At 41.5% G+C, this 23,336-nt stretch overlaps 1 protein-coding gene across 1 annotated transcript in view; it reads left to right on the top strand.

Annotated features, from left to right (window-relative positions):
• Nucleotides 1-23,336, top strand: part of nlgn1 (neuroligin 1) — a gene marked incomplete at its 3' end in the record, with an annotated part of 342,002 nt that overhangs the window by 98,218 nt on the left and 220,448 nt on the right. Inside the window, exon 2 of the mRNA XM_079267467.1 lies at nucleotides 9,286-9,438. Within this exon, the coding sequence (XP_079123593.1) occupies nucleotides 9,286-9,438 (153 nt within the window). The remainder of the gene's footprint in view (nucleotides 1-9,285; nucleotides 9,439-23,336) is intronic.

Genomic DNA, 23,336 nt, shown 5'->3' on the forward strand with positions numbered 1-23,336 from the left:
TACTTCCAGACTGCATGCTATCACATCTGTTATGTAGTATATGTGTGTACCTCTGAGTGTGGGGGTGTTTTTTGTGGGTGTGCGTTTATATTGTTTGTCTTGATTACTTTAGTTTAAGCTAGCATGTATTTATGCCTCTGTATGTACAAGAAACTTGTATTATGAATGGCAATGTGTTGGTTTTAATGAAGAAGCAGCTGACCACTCCTCTTGGTAGACTATTCCACCAGGTACTTACATGCTCTCAAATTCAGATTATCTTTTCCTCGCCAAGAAAACCACAGCGTGTGACGCAGTAGTTTGACATTTTGGGAAATCCGCTAATTTGCTCTCTTGCAGAGAATCAGATGAGAAGATAGATTCAGCCCTTTCTCTCTCACAAGTCATGAAATACAGCAGCTTGGTCAGTGGCCTTAGGCATCAAACTGTGCAGTTTAACTACAAAGCCGTAGTTATGGCGTGAGTAAAGGAGGAAGTCAGGTGATGTATAATAAAGAACATAAAACACAGGACGGGTGAAAACCCAGGAGAACGTTGACGTTTTTAAGTAATGTAGTAATTAATGGTTTAATTAATGTACGAAAGTTGAGTTATGTTATGTAATGTTATGTAAAATACTTAACTTACATTGCGTAATAACATACTTCATTTATGTTGTGTTCGTAAAGTAACCAACTTAACTACAGAACACACGTTTCCTGAACCTCACCAAGTAGTTTTGTTACCTTTACCGAACCAGGTTGTTTCCCAAGAACACGGAAGTACATTTTAAAATGAGCTGAAATTGACACATGCAAAACTGACGCTAGAGGGGAGCGTCATAGTACCAGATATGACGAGTGGGGAGTGAGAACATGTTGACTGATGACACTCGTCTCTGTATGTAAAATATATGGCTACATCCAGCAGCCGGTTAGCTTAGCTTAGCATAAAGGCTGGGGACAGCGGAAAACAGCTAACTTGGTTTTGTCCAAAGGTATCAAAGTCCACTCAGCACAAGCTCCAAAGCATACTAATGAACATGTTATATGATGGACGCAGTGGTTCCTCGAGTCCTGCCATTGGCTAGCTATTTCCCCCTGTTTCCAGTCTTTTTGTTAAGCTAAGCTAACCAGCTGTAGCCGTATATTCACTGTGCAAGAAAGCAGGTACAAGTATTTCCCAAACTATTCTTTAACGTAAATAAAACTACCCACAACCTATTGACCGATGATAGTCAGTGTAGTAATTCAAATTGATTTTTATCAATAGAATACATCGAATATTATCCAAATTGAACTTTTAATTTGGACAAGGATTTTACTGTGTTTACCCAGTCTGTGATTCTCCACTTCAAAAAAATAGGTCACATTTAAAATGAATTGACCTGTTCTCCAGTATCTACTTTTCTCATCTTTACCTCTATCTGTCATCATAATATTCTGATACAGTGAAATCTATGCATGACATTGGATGTGAACTGATGTGTGTGTGTGTGTGTGTTGATGTCCGCACACACTCTGAAAATACAAGGGGGGAGTTTCTCACATGTGTCTGCTCTTAAAAATGCTGCTTTTTTTTACAGCCTCTGCTTTTTCTCTACTACAGCGATCATTTCCAAATGTTAACACAATGTCTCTGAGATGTACACCTGATGCTACTGTATGCACTGTTTTAAAGAGATGTATGTCTTTTGATCCTAAGAGGTTTATCCTCAGTTAAGTCTTCATTTTCAACAGAGAAATAATCTTTTTTCACCTCCATTTTTTTCTTTTTCTTTTTTTACAAAAGTCCCTCTTTTCTTGCTTCTTTACTTTCTTAAGTGAACACTTACACAGTAAAGTCTTACTGTAAACATGTGAAGTGGACTTTGTGGTAATGTTTACCCAGTCTCCATGTCAGTGTGAGAATTTTTCAGAAAAAGAGGCAATAGAAACATGAATTATTGACATACTTTCTTATCTTTTGAGAGCATCTTTTGAAAGCTGTGTGTGTTCTTGATCACCATGTTTTCCTCCATCTTCTCCTTCTTGGTCCTATAGGTCCCCTTACAAAGAAACACACTGATGATTTAGGTGATAGTGACCGCACGGAAGACGAAGGTATTTTTTCCCCCCCGATGCCAAACTGATTTGCATGACAAGGGAAACCAAGCTTACCCTTCCTCCTCCGATTTTTATCTTCTTTGATTTTCTTACATTTCTTGTCCTTTTTTGAAAGTGATGGACATTTTCTTTTTGCTCTTTACTCGTAAACTCTTTTTGGCCTGGATGTGTTTTGTCCTTTTCAGCTTGATGTCTAAAGTGTACATGTTTACCACCATTCTTTAATATTAATATTTTATCATAGATTCTCTGCTTGGATTTGCTGTTTCCTTTACTTTCTTTTTCTATGTTGCATCCCACCAACATATCAAGTAACTATTAACCCTTCAGCCAGCTCTTAACACATTTTTGCATGTTTTTACTTTTAATTCGTGTGGTATTAAAGTCTGATCATGCTCAAAAGTTCAACTTCTGGCTAACTGGCTTAAAACACTTGGACCTGTTCACTGTTTGGGCGTAAAACAAACAACATTAGTATGTGAGGAGTCTAAAACAAGATACTGGATCAATCAGTAAAATCTGTGTCTCTCAGCTGTGGGATGTTTCATCACTCCTGGCATGGTTTCCTCCTACAGCGCAAAGTCTGAGCTCATTTACACAGCAGTATGTGAAGCTAACTGTCTGGTCAAACGCCCGCAGTGGCTGTTAGAAGTCCAAAGCTGCCAAATGACTTGTTTTGTTGCTACACCAAATGTGGATTGGCCAGCAGATATGACAGATTTGGCAATAATTTAAATAGCCAGCATTTGTTTGTAGACTGATTTCAAGTGACATTACTGTCATTATGGTTTCACGTGATCATCTGGGCTCTCCATTCTAATGCTTTCTGATGAACACACAAATCAAAACAGCATATACAAACTCACTTTATATTGCATGGTAATTGCGATGGCCTGCTCGTGTGGCTTCTGTGTGCTTCAAATTCTGAGGGCCATGCTTACACAGCAGATTATTACAATTGTTACAATTGCACAAGGATCTCAGAGTAGACAGAGCTGCTACAGAGGCAGAAATAATCTCATTTGTTGAGTTAAATCTCCACAGAAGCAGAGTTTGTGTGTATAACAGACCTAAGCCGGGATGGAGCTAATATCACCAAGTCAGATCATGCTAGTAGCATGTAGCATAGATGACATAGAAGCTTAGTCATACACTTTCTGTTCTAATAGCATTTCATTTTGTGTTTCATCATTTATTTCAAATATGTTACAACTAAAAACAAACAATAACAAGTTAAATGAAGAGTAAACATGAAGCAAACTGTTGATATACAAATTCTAATAAACAACATTAACTATCAATGTAAATATATATTACATGTCCAAAGAGGAGCAAGAAGTAGAAATGGATATGATCCGACACCATTGCTTCAATTAAACAATTATTCCAACGTTACTCAGAAATACATCTCCACTAGCACCATGATGCTGCTCACAACCTCCGTATCACCCACAGTTACCACACATTCCAATAATTGGTGTTAATAAACAAAAACATGGTTCTTTGCTTTTGCTAATTGTTATTTTACTTACACAAAAAATATATATGCAAAAACTTTAAATTTAAAAGTAAAAGTCCTTCATTCAAAATTGTACTAAGAAGTAAAAGCAGAAATGTATGATCCCCCAAAAATACACTGGAAGTGATGTGGCCTTTGATAACATGGCCACATGTTTAAAACTGCAACAGTGCGTCTGTAATATGTGACGTTTACGTTGATTACTTCCATAATAACTTCATTCACTGAACAAACGTCCTCATTTGCTCAAAACATGATGTTTTCCTGAACATAGCCAAGTAGCTATGTTGCCTAAACATAAGCAGCAAATCGTTTTGCTTGTGTTCACAAACTTCAGTACGTGTTAACAATGCGACCGTGCATCTGTGTGTGACAGTGACAGTTGGGAACGAGAACGGCATGCTCTTCATACACCTTCCCATGAGATCACATTCGTTTGTTACCTCATATCTGTGGCCTTCACTCAATGTTTGGAGCTAAAACACGTGACACTTTTTCTGCACACATGACTGTAAACCCTGAGTCAAAGGTAAAATGTAATAAAAGAACACATCAGCATTTCCTACATACTGTTGTTGCTTTGAAGGTGTTGAATCCTTGGTGAGTCGTGGGCATATACTGATGAAAATGAATACTGAAGGGATCCAGTGGATAGTCCACAGCTTTGCATTGCTCCCCTTGGTATTTAAATTAAATGCTGTTTGAAACTAAGCCAGTGTGCTGGAAATGCATTAATCTCAGCAATACAAAAAGATGAACCTTTGCTTAGCTGCCATGAACAGGGTGTTCTTTGAAGAGTCACATTAGGAATAAAATGTCCTTGATAAAACCCTGAGATAGAGCCATCTCCTTCAGGCGGCTGGAGAGCGACTTTAATGGCAGGCAGAAAGTCTTAATAAGGCACCTCTACTGTATAATGTGACGAAGTAAACAGCAAGAATAAGACTCACAACCATCCGGATCCCTTTGATCTGCGCCATTATGCTGTTTTTCTGGGTGCTCACACTCACACACACACACCCCAATAAGATTAGAGAGTCACACAGATCTATTCAATGCAATCCCAGCAAGCTTCAAGTATTATCTCAAAAAATGATGCAGGGCAGGCAACTAATCCAGTTTAATATCGAGGAAAATATGCTCACATATATACACACATATATATATACATGTATATATACATATATACATATATACATACATATATGTGACAGAAATCTGAACTTCCCTGTACTGTACTGCTGTACTGTACATCTGAGTTGGATTGTGACATTTGCTAAATGCTAATTACCTCCATCAACATGAACTCTGCCTTGGAAACAACAGTAATTCAGTCTCCATTTTGCAAGAGGTCAGTTGTTAGGATAATATAAACATGTTTGTTTTCAGGATTGGAAATGAATGAACAATCTTGACTCACTTACTAATAATGCCATCAAATCAGCACGCAGATCTGTATACGTGCCATCTCACACATACCAGGATATGGAGACCCACTCTAATGAGTTACATCAGCGATATGGAGACCCACTCTAATGAGTTACATCAGCAGTGTTGCACTGATTACACGGGAGCGTTTCATGTAGAAGCGTTTGAATTGGCGTTCACAACTGGGCCTCGCTTAGTTTCCTGTTGCTTTCAGCCCAAGTCCCTATAGCTGTGTTCCCTGCAGCAAGAAGATAAAAAACACCTCTGCTCCTTGTGTCTGCTGTTGGTTTGATAAGTCCTCTACACCGGCACAGGGAGAGGATAACAGAGCTGTTACAACAGCCCAAGGGCATCTCTCAGGGTTTACTCAGAGAAATCTGAACACCTAGATCTCTTTGATCATAACCTCATCCTTGAGGAAGCAACGATCTACTCCATGTTGTCATGGTAACTTTCCTTTGACAATCTCTACTTCATCCACACTCATCCTGGGAAAGATTGCATGGTCGAATCATTACAAGAGTGCATCTCATTTTAGCTCTACTCAAAGCAAGCTTTCATCTCGCTGCTCGCTGTGGATGGAAACCCTGGAGAACAGTTGGACGTTCCAGCCTGTTCACAAACTAATGTAATAAAAACTGGATTCATTTAAAGTCACTTCAAACAGAAACACAAAAGGACATAATTATATTAAAAATAATCATGACCGTATTGGATGTTTCACCTGACTTCAGGAAAGAGGATGATGGAGCTGCAGGTGGCTGAATGAGGATTGATTGATCAGTTAGGGGAATGGGAGGGTCTGCTTTAGATTCTTTCATTGTGTTGGCTCTGAGTCTTGCTGTGGCAGCCGATGAAAGATGCCAGGAAACCATGCTGAGAGTAAGCTTGATTGTATAAACTTAAAACCTCAAGGTACAGTGTTTTTCATAAACAGCGGGACCCATTTCAGCCAGTCAATTCAGGTAAATCCATCAAATGCTCAAACACTGCCAAGACTATTTTATCCAAACCTCACCTCATTACCGTTGACCTTCAGCCCTGGCCCAAAGAGGCAGCCCTGCTGGATGTAGCCCGCTGCAGCAGAAATGAATGTGAAACAGTGACACATCATACAGCTCCTCCAGAGTATTCAGATATGGGAAATCCTCCCTATGTGCTTTCAAGAAAAATACACCATTTATATAGAATGACTTGGTTAGAACTCAGCAGCACTCTGTTCCTTCTCATCATCATCATCATCATCATCATCATGTTTACTGTTGCTGCTGTCACCATCATTTGCATTAACATCATCCTCAGTGTAATGCTAGTTTGGCACTCCTCATTGCTGACATCATCATGACTTGTGACATAATTAAAATCATTTTAAATAGCAGCAGCACCATCATCATGGTTGCTGCCATCATCAACATCATCATCCAACCCGTTCTCACTCCCGTCAAACACCGACGCTTGGTCAGTGGCCCCCAGAGTCTGAGTCTGAGCCGTACCAGGCTTTCAACTAACTAAAAGAAGTGAACGCGTCAGAACAACTCATGTAGCGCAAAGAAGGCGATAGTCCGCATAGGGCGAGTGGCAGGGTGAGGGGTTAAACTAAGACTTTAAGCCAGGAGACCTCTGTTTTTCTACCATGTGAAACCAAGTCATCATTGACTTATTTTACAGGTATTTGTTGGTTCTGTAACATCCGGACTTTACTAACTTTATGTAACAAACGTAGTTATTTTATGTAAGAAACAAACTTATTCAACCCAAACCACGATCTCCTCTAAGCCTAAAGACGTCGTTTTGTTGAGGAAGTAAACCTCAAAACAAAATGAACCTATGTTGTAAGTTGATTTCGCAGAGAGACTGCATGCACGTAAAGAGCGGCAACTGACATGTTTAACTGACGCTAGAAGGGAAACCCGAGCCTCGTAGTTTGAGGCGTAGGGCTACTGACAGAGAATCTGTATTTGGTCAGTTGGGAGTGAGAAGGTGTTCAATCATCATGGCTGCCACCACCACCATCACACCATTATTATCATGGCCGGGACATCAAAATCATCTTCCCCACCATCATCATCTCTTCACCAACGTCATTGTCATGGTTGCTATTATCATCGTCATCATCCTCTTACACCATCATTGATATCAATATTCTCTTCATTGACAAGCTCATGATTTAAGCTTTCCATCCTCCTTGCTACACACACATCTGCACTGCGAGCTACACACACACACACACACGCACGCACGCACAACTCTTCCATAATCTCCTGACCTTTTAGTCAGGACTTGCTGGAAGCCTCCCAGAGGAGAATTATGATGTGCCACTACATTGTGGCCGCTTCCTGCTGCGACAGAGGGAGCAGACCAACTGTAGGAGAAAAAAACTAAAACACTCCAAAGGACAGAGGATGATAGAAGTGATGTAATAAGCTCTGCAGCGAGAGAGAGACGGAGGGAAGGACAAACATGCACACACGACGGAAAGAAGGCATTTTACCTAGATGTGCCTTATTTTCATTTCCCGCTAGATTTTTGTTTTCTTTTACCCCATTTCCTCCTGCCAAATGAGTTTTTTCCTCAGGCTGTGTATAGTGCACACACTCTTAGTACGATTTTTTTGGTTTGCAGTTGTGTCCAGTAGAAAGACAAACTTTCCCCTTTAATCATACACAAGGAAGGGGAGTGGAGGTAAACCTGTAATTTCTTTATTTTCCTTATTATTTAAATACAGTTCTTCAATTAGATAAGACAGTTTCATTAAAATCATCATTGTGTAGGACATCATTTACAGTAGAGCCCTTTTACTCTATTCAAAAGCAAAATTGAGCCACCTATAGCAGTGTTTGCCACTGTGATTAAGCTCCTTCAGAGTTGAAGTCTGAGGTGTTTACATTGTTGTGTCTATCCACTGGTTTGTGAGTACTTGAAACACTCACTGTGGGGACACTCTATACTCCCCTAACAACTGCACATCTTTTTTGCTCTCTTGTCTCAGAGGGCAACGCTTTTCTATTTTCTTGCTTGGTTCATTTTTAATCCCGCATAGACTCCCTGATCTCTGCCTGGACCCGAGTCCCTCAGAGGTTAAACATCAGTGGGATAAACGATGTGTGCCGCCACATGTACTGATGGAGATAGTTCGGAGGCGACATGAAAAGCTTCGTCTCTGCGATGCAGCAGATGAAAGCGAACGCTTGTTTTGAACGTGGGTTGCAGCATGCTGTTAGATCTCTCCAAGTCTCTGCATCCTTTCTGCTCGCAATCTGGCCCGTATTAGAACCACGTCAAGGACTGAAGCTTTACAATGCAGCCCTCCTTTCTTCCTCTCTAATCAGCCAGATGTAACTCATCTTACGACGGCTAATTCTGCCGCTAACAGCAGGTTCTCCTTACCTTGACCTCACATTTCACAGATGCAGCTACACATTCACAAACATCCCGTGGTAATAGAAACAGACCTCCAGCTTTCTTTGCGGTATAAGTCATTTTAGTACTCATCATCCACTGCATATTTTATTTAGCTACTGTCTAATTACACTGTGATTTATGGAAATATTAAAGCAGTAATTCCAAAGCTGAAACAACATCCTGTCCTTCACATTAACGAAACACTTCAAAATATTCAAAAAGACAAGTGTCCCATTCAGTTGTTGGTTGTGTTTAATTCCCCCTGCTGCCAGTAAGAGCTCACATGCATTTACATTCACAAAGTCGAGGCACACATTCCCTGCAGCTGAACCACGATGGAGTGCTACCCTGAATTCAAATTAAAGTTTCAATAAAGCAATGCTTTTTCATAAAAATGGTCCAACCTATTATGCCATTTAAAAACAGTTTTTTATTAGATTCTCCTCCAGATTAATCGCACAAGTTTTCCCTCAACATGGTGTGACAGTTTAGATTGCCACTCTTGCATGTTGACAGTCCATTGCCTGGAGGAAAATTAAAAGTCGGCTCTTTAAATATCCTGTTTCATTAACGCCTATATGGATTTAAAATAGGCTAATAAATATAAAACATTTTTCAACTCACCACGACCATGTCACAGCCTTCATGTAGAAAAAGGAGTGGTTTGACGCCTCAAACTAACAAGGTCTCCATGTTAAAGCCAGTGTGCCAGGATTACTCAGAAAAGAAATAAAGAGGTGGCTAAAGCCCCCTTAAGTATTGGAATTTCATCTCTGGCTGTCACCTTCAATCTGTCATCTAATCAGTCCTTCTGCCTTCTCCACCTCCTCCTCTTCCTCTTCCCTCCTCCAGACATTAGGGAGAGTGGAAGCCCCAAGCCGGTGATGGTTTTCATCCACGGGGGCTCCTACATGGAAGGAACTGGGAATATGTTTGACGGCAGCATCCTGGCCAGCTATGGAAATGTGATCGTCATAACTGTCAACTACCGGCTGGGCATCCTAGGTAAGGACCCTGCTCTACTGTATGATACACAACATCTCATGTTGGAGCCCTGCTTTCTCTCTTTGTCCTTCCCTTATTGGTGATTCCATGAGCTTATGCCTACTAGGAATCAGGTTCTTCTACTTCTGTCTTTGCATTGACCTCTTCTGGTGATTCCATGTGCTGCTGCTGGTATTCACCTGTGGCTTAAGCTAAGCATAAAGGCTAAATCAAGATGCTGGTGATATTCCAGAGAGCTTAGTTTGGTGTGATTCTGATTCTTTGACTGGAGTTTGAGTTCCTGCTTGGTCTAATTGGTGTTTTCTCTTGTTGGTAATAAACTCGACTTAGTTGATTACAGTTCAGACACTTGTACCCAAAGGCTGGATTTGAATCATTGCGATTGAGGGCTGTGACTTGTTCTTCTCTTGTGCTACAGTGGGAGGTAATATTGGGAAAGTCAAAGGCAAAGCACACTCTTCAAAATAATGTCTTTTTTTTCCTACTCAGCATTCCCTCATCATCAGTCAAGCAGATTATTATATAATACTGTTCATTGCTGTGTATTTGTATATCTATATTGTGGGCATAATGCTCCTTCCAAACCCATTTCATCTTTAAAATGAACCCCATACAAGTTTTCTTCAGGTGTGGATGATGATAGACATACTAAAAATGATTATGTTGTGATGTAATATCTCGACTTTCATTTTCATAATATACACAGAAATGTATTAGCCACAGACATAGAGGCTATTCAACATCAGAATGTTTGCTGGATTATCACGTGTTTCTGTACTGATACATGTGCTACAGCAGCGGTTCCCAAACTTTTTAGGCCGCGCACCCCCTTCTACATCCCGACCGGGTTCGCGCACCCCCCCCGCCCCCCTTAATAAAAATAAAAAAAAAGAAGCAACAGAGCCTTTTAAGCCTTCATAGCCGCATAAGAATCGGACCAATGAGAGAACAGTTTGCTCGCGCGTGGCATTTGTTTACAAGATTTAGTCCGCTGTTAAATGTTGCAGTGTGAACACAAACCGAACAAAGGAGCAACTGCAACAAAGCAAACGAACTGAAGGTGTGAAAACGCCCTGAAACACTGCAACAAAGTTTCAATAACTTTCAGTGACACAAGGCGTCACTTTTAAAGAGCAATACGGATGCGAGCACACACGCACAGGCTCAGAGGCAGATTATCACATTTAATTTACAATTAATGAGCGACTAATGTAGCCAGGATGTCTTCGGACAAAGCATCGTTGCGGCGACACAGTGTTGTTGGACACCGGGATCATGTTCAACTTGTTTGCTTCTTTCCCCCTAATCATACATTCCACCATCTCTCTGGCAGCTGGCAAGCACACGTCTTCGGCGATTGTGTGCGGTAGCCCCTTTCTCGCTATTCTGTAACCAGAGATGAAGCCCGTAGTGCGTCATTTATAGACCCAACACATGAATGAGACTGCAGTTGTTTTTGGCTGTTTTGTAACTCCTCCAATTTCGATATAAACAATGTAAGGGGCTTTTGACTTGCACTGGCGTGCTTGGTGTTCAGGTGGCGACGTAAATAAGAGCTTCAGACTGTTAGCCAGAACCTCACTGCACACCACGCACTGTGGCTTTGGGGAATCTGCGTTGCCAATCCAAGTGAAGCCCAGACACACATACTTTTCATCATATTTCCTCTTTTTTTCCCAGTCTGATGCTCACTCTCGTTTCCTCTTTTTTCACCTTGACTCCGCGATGGGCCGATGTGCTCCCGATTTGTCTGTGCAATCCCTTCCTCCTTTTCGGTCTCCTCCGTCTCATCTTCCTCTGACTCTGACTCGATTTCTTCTCCCGGTCTCTCCCCAACGCACCTCTCCGTTCCCCTCGCCTCCGATTCCTCTCTCTCTCTCTCTGTCCCTCTCTTCTTTTACGACTGATAGCTTCAGATGTCCCACCTGACAGTTTTTAAATTAAAATTACATTTTTATTTTATATTTAATATTATTACACCATCAGACCGCCATTACACTTTTCCTCTCGCGCACCCCCTAGAGGCAGCTCGCGCACCCCCAGGGGTGCGCGAGCTGCCTCCACTTTGGGAATCCCTGTGCTACAGGAACACATCTACTGCAGAGCCGACACTTGGACTCTGGGATGTGGCCCAGTTATCTCTTATGCATCTATTCTCCCCGTCCTCTGTCGTGTACTTTAATCTACCACGGCAATGTCTCCTCTGATCTTCAGTCCCTGATTTTTTTTTTCATTTCCCTCCTCATCTATCTTATCTTTTTTCATCAGTCTAATTCCTAATTCCTTTCCTCCAGTGTGAGGATGTCACAGCCTTACCCAGAAGGCAGGCGACACATGACGGAAACACCATTTGCTGCGTCCGTCCGAAATGAGACTGTGCCGTCATTTGTTTGGCTGGAAGGAACGGATTCCATTTCCACGTTGTTTTGGTTTCTGGGCTTTTTCTTTCTATGTTATTAAACTATACCAGAATAAAGATAAAGGGCAATAGCCACCTTTCATTCATGTAGAATACCATTTGTCTGGGGGGTATGTGTGTATGACGAATGAGCATCCAGGCACAGAACATGACTCACAGATGCATTGTCTGTGTGTCCCCCTCCCCCCAGTCTCTCCCAGTGTACAGGCCAAGCACATGCATCAACTACTGTATTCACAGAACATGATACAGAACATACTGTGAAAATACTGAGACACACAGTCACAACTATGAGCATTTCTTAAGGCCACAGTCTAAAACTTGCATGTGTTCAAATCATTGTGAGGCATGACTGCTAACCTGAGTACTAATCGGAAGACCAGAAAAGAGAGAAACAAGTAGAGTGTGAGGGCTGGTTGTACTGGACCCAAGAGCTGACACAGAGACGGCAGAGTAGGTGAAGGAATGGGTTTTAATAGGTAATGGTTGGCGGGGGACAGGGAGGCAGATGATAGCTGGAGGACAGGCTGGCTGAGGAACGGGCTGGTGACCTGTAGAGCAGGGGGAGAATGCAGGCAGGGAGCTGCGACGTAGGCACGGAGATCTTTAGACACAGAAAAAAGAGGTTAATCGTAAATTAGAAAATAGAAAGCGCAAGAAAATACTCTAGTCAAAACAAGACACAGAGCGACCAAGGACGAAACAATCTGCCGATGAGTGGGAAGAAAGCCAGGTCTGCGTGAGCTTGATGATCTGATTGCAGGCAGGTGCGGAGATGAGCCCAGGTGCCGGGTGATGGAAGCCACGCCCACGCCACACACACTCACACACACAGAACAGAGGGGAGACACAGGGAACACAGGGAAACACCAGAAAAGGGCTGGAGTCACAGCAGAGCCGTGACATGGAGGCCATTTAGCATTCCATCACCATGAAGGAACAGCAATTTATAAATTACTTGTCATCAATCAACCAAATATAGCCACTGTGCATTAGCTGGTTTTAGCTGCTAACATTGACTAATGCTGCGTTGACACCAAACGCGGTGTGAATTATTCGCGGGAGTAGATTACATACAAAGTCTATACACAGACGCGATGAGACTGGCGCGGCGTGAATTTGCGATGGCACGGCGCGATAGACCCGAATTGGCCGCCGAAGTTGAAATTTTTCAACTTCGGCAAAATATTCGCGTGACGCTGTGGCGCGATAGCCTATCAGCGTTGAGTTGCTCCCCCTGTCATCACTGACTTCCTGCCGTTGTTGAATCAGGAAATAAATCCTGTAGCCGTCTGTGTTCACCCAGAGCAAAATGGTCCCCGGCGAGACCGGCGGCGCGTTGGACGCGAATTTGCGGCGTGTTGAATTTGCGCCGCGTTAGGGTTAGTGGAGAAACAGCCCAAAAGAACTGAAAAGTAAAGGCCAAATCAATTCCATCTTCTAACTATTTTGGACATGCCAGGATCCTCAGGTCCATGGATCTGGTCTCTCTCTGTTCCTGAGGTGCGAGCTCTTACCTGCTGCAGGCCTCATGGTTTTGAGGGAAAGTGTATCCCTGCTGGTTAACATGAGGCCCCGCTGTTTGCTCTCAGATTAGACTCCATGTGTTTGTGTTTACCCCCCTGGCAATGGACAAAAGCATACGGCTTTACCTCAACAAACATGTGATGGTGTGTTTGCGTGTGTGTATGAGTGACATGGAGTGAGTGTGTACTCGGTACTCAGCGCTACAGGAGATGTAAGACTCAGTCATCCACTTTTAGTAAATATTTGAGTTCACTAAGTAGCTCCACTGCCAGAAATAACCATCATAACAAGCCAGCAAGTAGTGTAGAGTAGAGTATAGAGTAAAGCGGGTTGGGAGGGTTAATCATTACTTTTTGTCAATTCACATGAAAACAAAACCTGAATTGATTGTGCCACATGTATTATGAACTCATAATGGTGAATGTTTAAGTTCTACAAATCGTTTGTCCCAATACCACACAGAATGGAAAAACAAACATGTTTGTAACACTGAATAGCAGCGTGGTAAAGACAGCATGGCAGCAGTTATTCCACTCTAAATGGGACCATCATTTACTCAATTTAAAATCATGCAGTATTGGATCAGACAAATCTAGTTATTGAGACCATGAACTCATAAACCCATCATGACTGTAAACAATTAGGAAAATGTTTACTGAGGTCATAAATTAAGTGAGAAATGGTGTCATTTTCACTCAGACTTCTGCGCAAGTCTACCTCTTTTTGCAACTAGAAGAGTCGTTCATGCATTGTTTAGTCCCAATGAGAGATGACACACAACACACTAGGTCTCTCTTCCTGGCCGACCATACTGCTTGTTAAGGGACAGATACGCCTCATTGTATTTTCTTGCTTTTACCTTTTTTGTGCCGTTGTTGTGGTGTCGCCTGTTACAGCTGTAACAGACTTGCCATCTGATTTGCGCTTTATACCGGTCACATATCTGTCCATCTTGGTACGTCGCTTCCTTCCTGTAGTGACTTTAACAAATATCCATTTTATACCTTAAAGCCACTGGGGGGCGAACGGGAGAACTTGTTGGGACGCGTGTTCTATGCCACAAATATTCCACTGTCCAGTGTCTGTTTTTCGATCCGTAGAAATATACTTATTCTTTTTTGTTTACGGTTGTTGGCAGTTTAATATCTAGTAAATCCAAGTATAAATAGGTCTACTGCTCCACAACGCAACATAGTGGTTGTTTGCAACTGCCAATACATGAAACCAACACATACACAGAGCTTGTTTGTTGCGACTCCAAACAGCGGACTGTGCCTTTAAGACCCTTACAGTGTTGAGTTTGTTTCGGCCCAGCCAAAACCTTTAATCATGCTGATTGATGAGGTGCATTTCCCTGACTCAAACCTTCTCCAAATACCCCTTCCATTCCAGCCATACATCAGCCATTCAGCCAATTCATCAAGCCTCTGATTGTTTTAAGATATACCTGGCCAGTAAAATATCCATTTCACTGCACAGGCACTGCTTCTCTAACTCTGCCCCACTGTCAGCACCACCGTCACATCCAAGCAGCCCTGCTGAGAAAAGACTGTGCAGGAAAAGGTCTGGCAAGCAGCTGCAGGCCCGAAACAACATGCAAGCGGAGCTGCAGAAATCAATGTAATTAAATTAATATGCCAATTATGAACCAGTGAATGAATAATATGTGTATGTATTGTTCTTGTGTATGTACTTGTCGATATTATTATCATAATATGATTCGTTCAAAAGATAAAAAACATCCAAAAATCACAATAACATTTTTGGAAAAACTATTTATAATTATTTATTGTTCCATGATGGTCCACATTCTGAGACATTTTTTCTAACATGCAGAACACTATGAAACGTGCATGCTATCCCAGTCAGGACTGTGTGTCAGGAGCATTCCCTCATGTTTACCTTTCCCAAACATTACACTCTCTGTCTCATATATCTTCTCTCCTTTTCTCCCTCTACATTAATTGGGCATTCTCTTTCCCATTAGTTTTTGTCCTGCTGGCTAAATGCTGAGGGCTATTATTTTCAGGCTTATTCATTTTTCTCCCTCAAACAAATACCCCAATGATTTCGGTTCATTACTCTTTCTGTGCCTCTGTGCCTTCTCTTCTTCTTTACAAGTGGCCCCGACACATGCTTGTTCAGGAACCCATGGGCCACATCTGACAAAGTGCTTCACTTGAGTCTTTATTAGCGGCTGATGATGACTTTCCTTCCAAACATCTGGATTTGTATCTGCACTCTCTCTCCTTGTACCGTTGTTGAGATCAGCTTCCACTTAACATCATGAATACAGAATACAGAACACTGAATTATTTGTATGTCATGACTCATTATATCATCAATATATTTATTTAATAAAAGCTTCTTCGACGATGTGGGTGAATGTATCGGGCTGTAGTGTTGAGATAGTTAAGTGTTTTGCATGGGATAGCTTAGTGGCTTTATTTTCATGACAACAGAGCCAGCTATGAAGTCAAAGGTCAGAGTAAATCAACTCTTTCTACAGTCAGACTCATCACACGTCTCAACACCACAGCCCCAAACATTCAACCACATAGTTTAAGAAGCTTTTATTAAATATATTGATGATACAATGAATCATTACATACAAATAATTCCGTGTTTGTGCAGTTTATTCACGTTCAATTGAGGGAGAGTGGCAGAAATATGACTTCATAACAGATATACATGTTTATTATTTAGAATATTTGTTTATTTATATAATTTACCTCTCCATGAATGGATCGCTGGAGCAAACACGTTTGAAAAGGCGCAACTTTTAAGGCGAGCTGTCTCTGCTTCCGACTCTCGACTTCCTTTACTCAATTTTCATTATGTTGGATAATGGAACAAGCTGATGTTTTGGTGCACGTGTTCTTTCAATTCAACAATAACGCAGACGAAGCGTTAACCGCGTTCAGGCAGCATCGGCTCTCGAACAACAAACTCACACGTAGCAGAAAACATTTACATGAACACAAGTAGACCAATGAATGAAGGCGATACCGCTCAACTGACATTGTTCATTATACAACGTGAACAATGGAAAATGAATTATACTTCGTGCACAAACCGTGTTTAGTGTAATTGTATGTTTTAATATGTTCTGTATAGATGTTAAATATATCTTGTGAGAGTCCTCAGGAAGCTATTTAGCTCTTTATGGAGCATTCTGTAAAGTAAAACGTTGTTATCATTGAGGCTTGGCTGTGTTGTTAAGTTTCTGTTTTTGCAGCCAAGACAAGGCTCTAAAAGAAGTGTCTGTGTGTGTGTGTGTGTGTGTGTGTGTGTGTGTGTGTGTGTGTGTGTGTGTGTGTGTGTGTGTGTGTGTTAATGCATCATCAGCATTGCCATGCTGCTTGGATGTTTCTTCCTGTAAGTTAGCCGAGTGAAGAGCAGACATTTCCTCAGCTATTTTAGGGCAGAGGGAGCTTTGATCAGTGGACATGCTGTACTATGTGCTGCAATATATCCCATTTGTACTGCCTTGTCATGTCAAAATCCCACTATTTACTGAGAAGAAATATTTCCTTTCATATTTATTATAAAATGTGTTCCTCTTAGTATGCCAGATAATCACAGCAAGACTCAGTTCAGATATTTCCTTTAGTTTAGTCCTGTAATTATAATAAAGTACCACGTATGAGCTGTTTAAATGTGAGATGTTGCAGTATAATCAAACTTCTACGGACACACCTCACAGAGACAGATAACATGATTACAGACCACAGCTTTCCATCAGATTTATCCTGAAATTGGCCCAAATTTGCCATTTAATTACCATGCAGTCTGCTCCAGTCAGTATTTTCTACATTTGATATGATGCTTTTATTATATCTTGTTTTTTTATACCCTGAATGGCGGGAATATTAGCTTTTATTTCACTTGTGAATTCTTCGACATCCTGTTTGTTATCAGTTTTCCAGATGAAATATGATTCTAAATGCGATTACAACCTTGGTGAGAATACAATGTTGTCCTTTTGATAATCTGTAATGTTCTGGGTATATAGTGCTATTTAAACATGGCTAATGGCAGCTAAAATGTGCTTACGTTTTTAGCTGATAGCAGGTTCATTACAAATCTGACCACCATATATATGAAGTGTTGTTGTCCTGTTGCTGAAGCCACCAGGACCGTATCATTTGGAAACCACTCTTTGCTTTTTTTGGCACAGTCTTGGCATTATGGCGTACTAGTCTCCTGGCCATTGTGTGGTTCTCTCTTTCAGCCATCGCTTGGTTTGTTTGTGTCCTGCTCATTTGGCATTGGCATACGTGTTTATTCAGTGAGTGGAATGCGATGCCAGTAGAAGCTATGCTATGCTAATGGTGATCTGGCACTTTAGGGGTTGGCATGGCGAGGTTCACAGCAGCTCTGCCTGTGCGTTAGGGATCAGATTAATCTGGCCGAGTCCAGGACAACAGATGACCATCTGGGCACGCACCACAGCGCCAGGCCACCAGCCCACCGTACTGCACACAATGATATGCATGTTTCATGTATCATACATACATGGTCAAGGCCATTGTCTGGTTCCATTACAACATTTTACAAAGGATGAGTTGTAAAATCAGTCGATCAATGCACATAGAATTGTTGCATTGAGGCTGCACAACATGCAGAGTTGAGGCATTTCAGTACAAATTTGTAGTTCAACAAAACAATCCCAGTTAACGCTCCACCCACTAGCTCTAGCCCATGTTGGCTTAAAGGTAAGCATAGACGTTTATTAAGCCAACATGGACGATAAAGTCTTACAGTGCTGTGAAATCAGAACTGCTACAGAGCTTGCATGTGACGGATCAATCTCCATGACAACTGAGCAAACTCCATCTGCTGGTGAAGCAGCCAAGTCACAGGGAAAAGTTGTCATTGCACATTTCTGCTTCTTCGGTAACCTACGTTTTACAGTAACCGATTTTATTTTGTTTCAGTGGTGATATACGTATGAAAGTTGACCTCTGCATTAACCCAACCTAAGAATGTTAGGAGCAGTGGGCTACTGTAACGTGCCCCCACTTCGACATGCAGACAGTGGGTGGGGATCGAGTCGCCAACCTGCTGGCTGAAAGACGACCACTCTACGCTACAGCTGCCTTTGTAGCCCCATGTGGCATTGTGTGTTTCTGAGAGCGTGATATGAGGCTGATTTGAAACATATTTTTGGTTCAGTAATGTCAACATTCAACGTATTCCGTATCTTGCAGCAATGTACAAAGCCATGCATTGTTCTGGTGACCGGGTTGGTTGAAGGCTTTGGAAAAATTTATTGGACCTTGAGTTAGAGTTCATTGTCGAACTACTATCCAGGTTCAAGGATAACTTTTATTCTTGACATATCAGTAATCTGTAGTTAGAATAACTGGAAGATATTTGAGCACATGGATAATATAATTCCAAATCCTGCCAGACTCTGCGAGGCCGAAGTGGGCAAATGACACCAGCCAATGGACAGACTGCATGTGCATGCTTTCTATCTGTGATCCACTCTGAACTAACAATGGACTCTCCTTCCTATCCTCTTCTGCCTTGTTTGACTTAAATAACTTATTTTTATCCTTCTTTGTCCTGCTATGAAACTAAAAATACTAACACCACCCATACTGAACAAAGAAATCATTCTCTACTAAAATATACTCCTAATATCACCAATATGAAATATACTAACTAAAGTGCAGAATGTGCCTACAACTGAGATTACTTTTGACTATTGTTTCTTCCTACTTATCTAACTTCCACAATCTGCCCTGCAATGACTGAAAACTCATACAGATTGCTTAGTAATCAAGTCTACTGGGAAAACCAATGAATTTCTAAATTTCACCAACAAACATTACAAACAAAGTTGCTGCAATTACAGTATCTCTGCATTTTGTGTTGGCATTATCCAGTCATAGAGTATGAGCCTTCAGACTTGTTCAATTATATAACCTCCTTTCCTTTTCTTCCTCTTCTTGCTTTTCCTGACACCTTCATTTTCTTTGCATGTATTTTGTCGGCCTTCCTTCCTATCTATCTAATCAATAATGAAACCATTATAATGTTTGAATTGAAGGTTCATTTGCTAGGTCACAATTGATGATGCGGTTTGTGTGATTGGTTTGTAAAAGCCACTCTAAGTTGTGTATTGGTGCAACTGATTGGGCATTTCTATGGATATTTAGTCTTACCCACACACACACACACACTCCCAAAAATAACAAAAAACATGCCCTTATTGCGATTAATCAAACAAAAAGACAGGGAAATGGCTCAATACATGTTGACGAACGCACATATAGTTTTTCTTTATACCCTTGTGTGGGTTTGTGGGGGGATGGAGCATATCCCAGCATGCATTGGGTAAGAGGCAGAGTGCACCCTGGAGAGGATGCTAGTTCCTAATTTCACCCAACCGGTGAATTACATTTCTCAACCTACCCATTGTATTTGTGATTGGTCCACCAAGTGGGTTCCCTGGGCAGATTGGGGGTCGCTTTAGTTCAGCTTTGTGGTTGTATCTCAATTACAGTCTTACAGCAAAGGCTACAGTTGACCTGGCGTGGGTCAGAGAGACCAGCTGATTGGCTAGATATTGGATAGAAGCTGATTGGTGGGCAGAGGATAAGGGGGCAGATGGAGAGATGGGTTGAGAAGCTAAATGAGATTACATCCCTCCACACTGAGGTATTACTCGGCACCTCACTGTATGTGTGTGTACACAGAACCCCCTGTGTCTGTTATTTATGAATCAAAGCTTTGGCCTCTGCTTGTATGGGAATGCATGCAGGAGCATGAGTGTGCGTATGCGCCGGCCTGTGTGAGTGCAATGGGGCTAATGCAGCAGATGGACACATGTAGCTGTAGGATCAAAGCATGTGCTGTGCAACGCCTCTCATCACTGCCAACTACATAATTTAGGGGAGTGGACCAGTCCAGTCACTGAACAACCGTCGGATGTGTGTGATGATGTTTTAAAAACCTAATTATATTTCCCACACAGTTAACTGTCTGGCTGCCTTCTATTCTCTGGTTTGGTTTTGATCAGATCAGATTCTCAGGCTGTCAGCTTCTCTGCAGCCCACTGAGGAACTCGCTATATTATCTGCCAGCACCAAATAAAACCATTGCCAACAAGCAATAAAGAAGACAGCGAGACCGAGGGAGCGAACGATGAGGAGAAAATGTGATTTAAGACTCGACGGGGGTCGTCCGGCCTGCACGACACAAGCCATCTGATTGGTTATCAGCTCGAGCCACAAATCTGCCGTCGCTATATTTTTAGAGGTCAGGAAGGAGCGTCTCGCTGAGAAACCAGGCAGTCCGGGACAGCGGGGGACCAGCATGAGTGTGTGTAAGAGTGTAAAAGAGATAAATGGTGTGTAAAGGGGTTCGACCGATATTAGTTCGGTCGATATGTGACTTTTATTAAATATTGGCAAGTCATTCATGTGTCTGAAATAGACTGTTACCATACCATTGGCGAACATTTTTAAATGGTTAGTATTCAACATAACAAATAAATGTTGGATGATTGAAACTTAAATGTAGGATTCTGCAGAATCAATCAATATTAATGTTCTTGTCTCAGGCTTGTAAACAGCACACCGATTATTGCTTAATGTTTTTACAACACATTCTTACACCCAACTTGTTAAATACAGACACTTGGTCAGTGGTTTGAAGGGTCAAACTAGGATGCTCTACGTTCCCCTCTAGCATCCATTTTGCATCTGTCAGTGACTGAGTCAACATACGCTCGTAAAATGCATCATACCATATTTTCTAAAATAAATGACTGTAGTCACAGGAAGTTAGTATTAAGGCAGTTACGTTGGGGTTCAGGAAAAGAGTGCACAAGAGTCATGTGACTTACTACTCATGACACTAATGACCTGTGTTTTTTTGACCCGTCCACCACCACACGCCCTGTGTCTCTCTATAAACTACGTCAGCTGCTCTGCCCGTCATGGTGCGGGTGGGTACGTTGCTTACACACGCTAAATGTGCGTTGGTGTCAGATGCCAAAGAATACTGACCAGGCTGTGTTCCCTGATGCGTTGCAGAACGGGTTGGTCAAGGATGGCGTGTCCATTTTTACTCATTTCACGCAGTTTGTTTTAACTTCTAACGTAGGTTTATTTAGTTTCTAGGTTTAAACCTACTTGGTTAAGGTTCGAGTTAAAAATTTGTAATTTTTTCGTAACTGGTGTTATTTAAGTACATAAGTTATTTTACAAAATTACCCAAATTTTCACATGGGACATGAACAGCTGTCTCCCGGGTAAAGGTTTGTTATTTGTTTCACCTATCCAATCTCCCCTCTCAGCCAACATTAGACACCAATATTGGAACAGTATTCCGCCTAAAAACAGATTCCCATCAACACTACCAGCATTAACCAGTGCCAAATCTTTGGCTAGTAATGTGTCACTGAAGCCACCTCGAACCAACATCCGTGTGTGTTCATGTGTTTGTATGCAGCGTTGTTTTGGGAAAGAGTGACAGGGAATTTTGTTGCAGATGGTAAGCGGAGGATGAAGAACAACTGACATTTACAGATGGCATCATGGAAGGATTGCTACTCTCAACTTGTGAACTTCTGTCTGCTTTCTGTCTTATGTCTGTGACGACGAACTTAGTTTTCTAACATCTCCTAATTTGATGTTTTTTTACACATTATCAGAAAAGCAGTATTTTGTGCACACTTCTCTGAAGCAGCATTCAATTGTTTTAGCACACTAAAACTTTCTCCTAAAAACCAGAGAAGAGAGTCATAATAAACCATATTCATGCATGCAATGTGAAGTCTGATTCAATTGTTTCATTTAAAGCTGTCAGGAGAGACACTCAGTTTAATATTAATAAGTAAGACAATAAATGTGAAATCCATCAAATGGCATCCTCCAGCTCCCATCTCACTAAGGAGGAACTACCCTGTACTCTGCATCAGCCCAGTGGACTGCTATTCACAAAGCACTGCATTAACACAGTGATCCTTTCCATTTTGTCTGCCACTGTCTTGCTCTCTTTGCAATCAAGGCGCTTCACTGCTAAATACTCTATTTTACAGAACACATCTGCCATATTGCTCCTCGCTTTGTTCGAACACAAATCCCATAATCCTTTTAAAGGTCAGCCTTCTCTTTCCTCCATGCTCCCGCTCTCACCACTCGACATTTATTCATTTGTTTTCCCCGATGTAAATAATAGAACAATATGGAGGATGGAAAAAGGATGAGGAGGTAGGTGGAATAGAAGGAGGAAGATTATATTGTTTCTCTCCATCTCCCTTAAGCATTACCATTATCTCTTGCTCTCCGTTTGTTTTTTCTCATTTGAATTCAGCTGAAGGGTTTATTGGCAGACAAAGTATTTTCAAAAGCCAACAATCAGCACTTTATACATTTCTCTGTACTGACACGATTTGTTACAAACTTGTGTTATTGCATTGTACACAAGTCTTCAATATCTGTAATTAAAGAAAACTGTTTTATGATTTATGAGCTATTCAAAAGCTACTCAGGGAATCTGTGCATGTGTGTGTCTGTTAGTGTCCAAGTGGATGCCAGCTCAGCTCACAAACGGCACACAAGGATCCTTAAAAAAGAGCCGAAATTCTGACATCACTGTTAAGCTGCTTCTGCACATTAATGACGGTTTCTGCCTTGTGTCTGCTAGGGTTTATTTCAGAGATATATTTCTGGATACTTTGAGAGTGTAAGTACATTTTCACTCTCCTTTTAACTCAGTTTTGGTCTGAACCATCCGCTGATCTGATGTAAACTCTATTTAGCAGCTATACAACTCGCTCTCACTCCTAGCTTGTCAAATCAGCGGTCCTACGCCTCGAACTATGACGCTCTAGGTACCGCTGTAGTTTTGGACGTGTCAGGGATGCCGTGTCAGTTTCCACTTTCAACATAGTGTCTTTTCAAAAATGAACTTCCAATGTATGTTTACCAGT

This window comes from Melanostigma gelatinosum (genome assembly GCF_949748355.1).
Source record: "Melanostigma gelatinosum genome assembly, chromosome: 4".
Classification (NCBI taxonomy): domain Eukaryota; kingdom Metazoa; phylum Chordata; class Actinopteri; order Perciformes; family Zoarcidae; genus Melanostigma; species Melanostigma gelatinosum.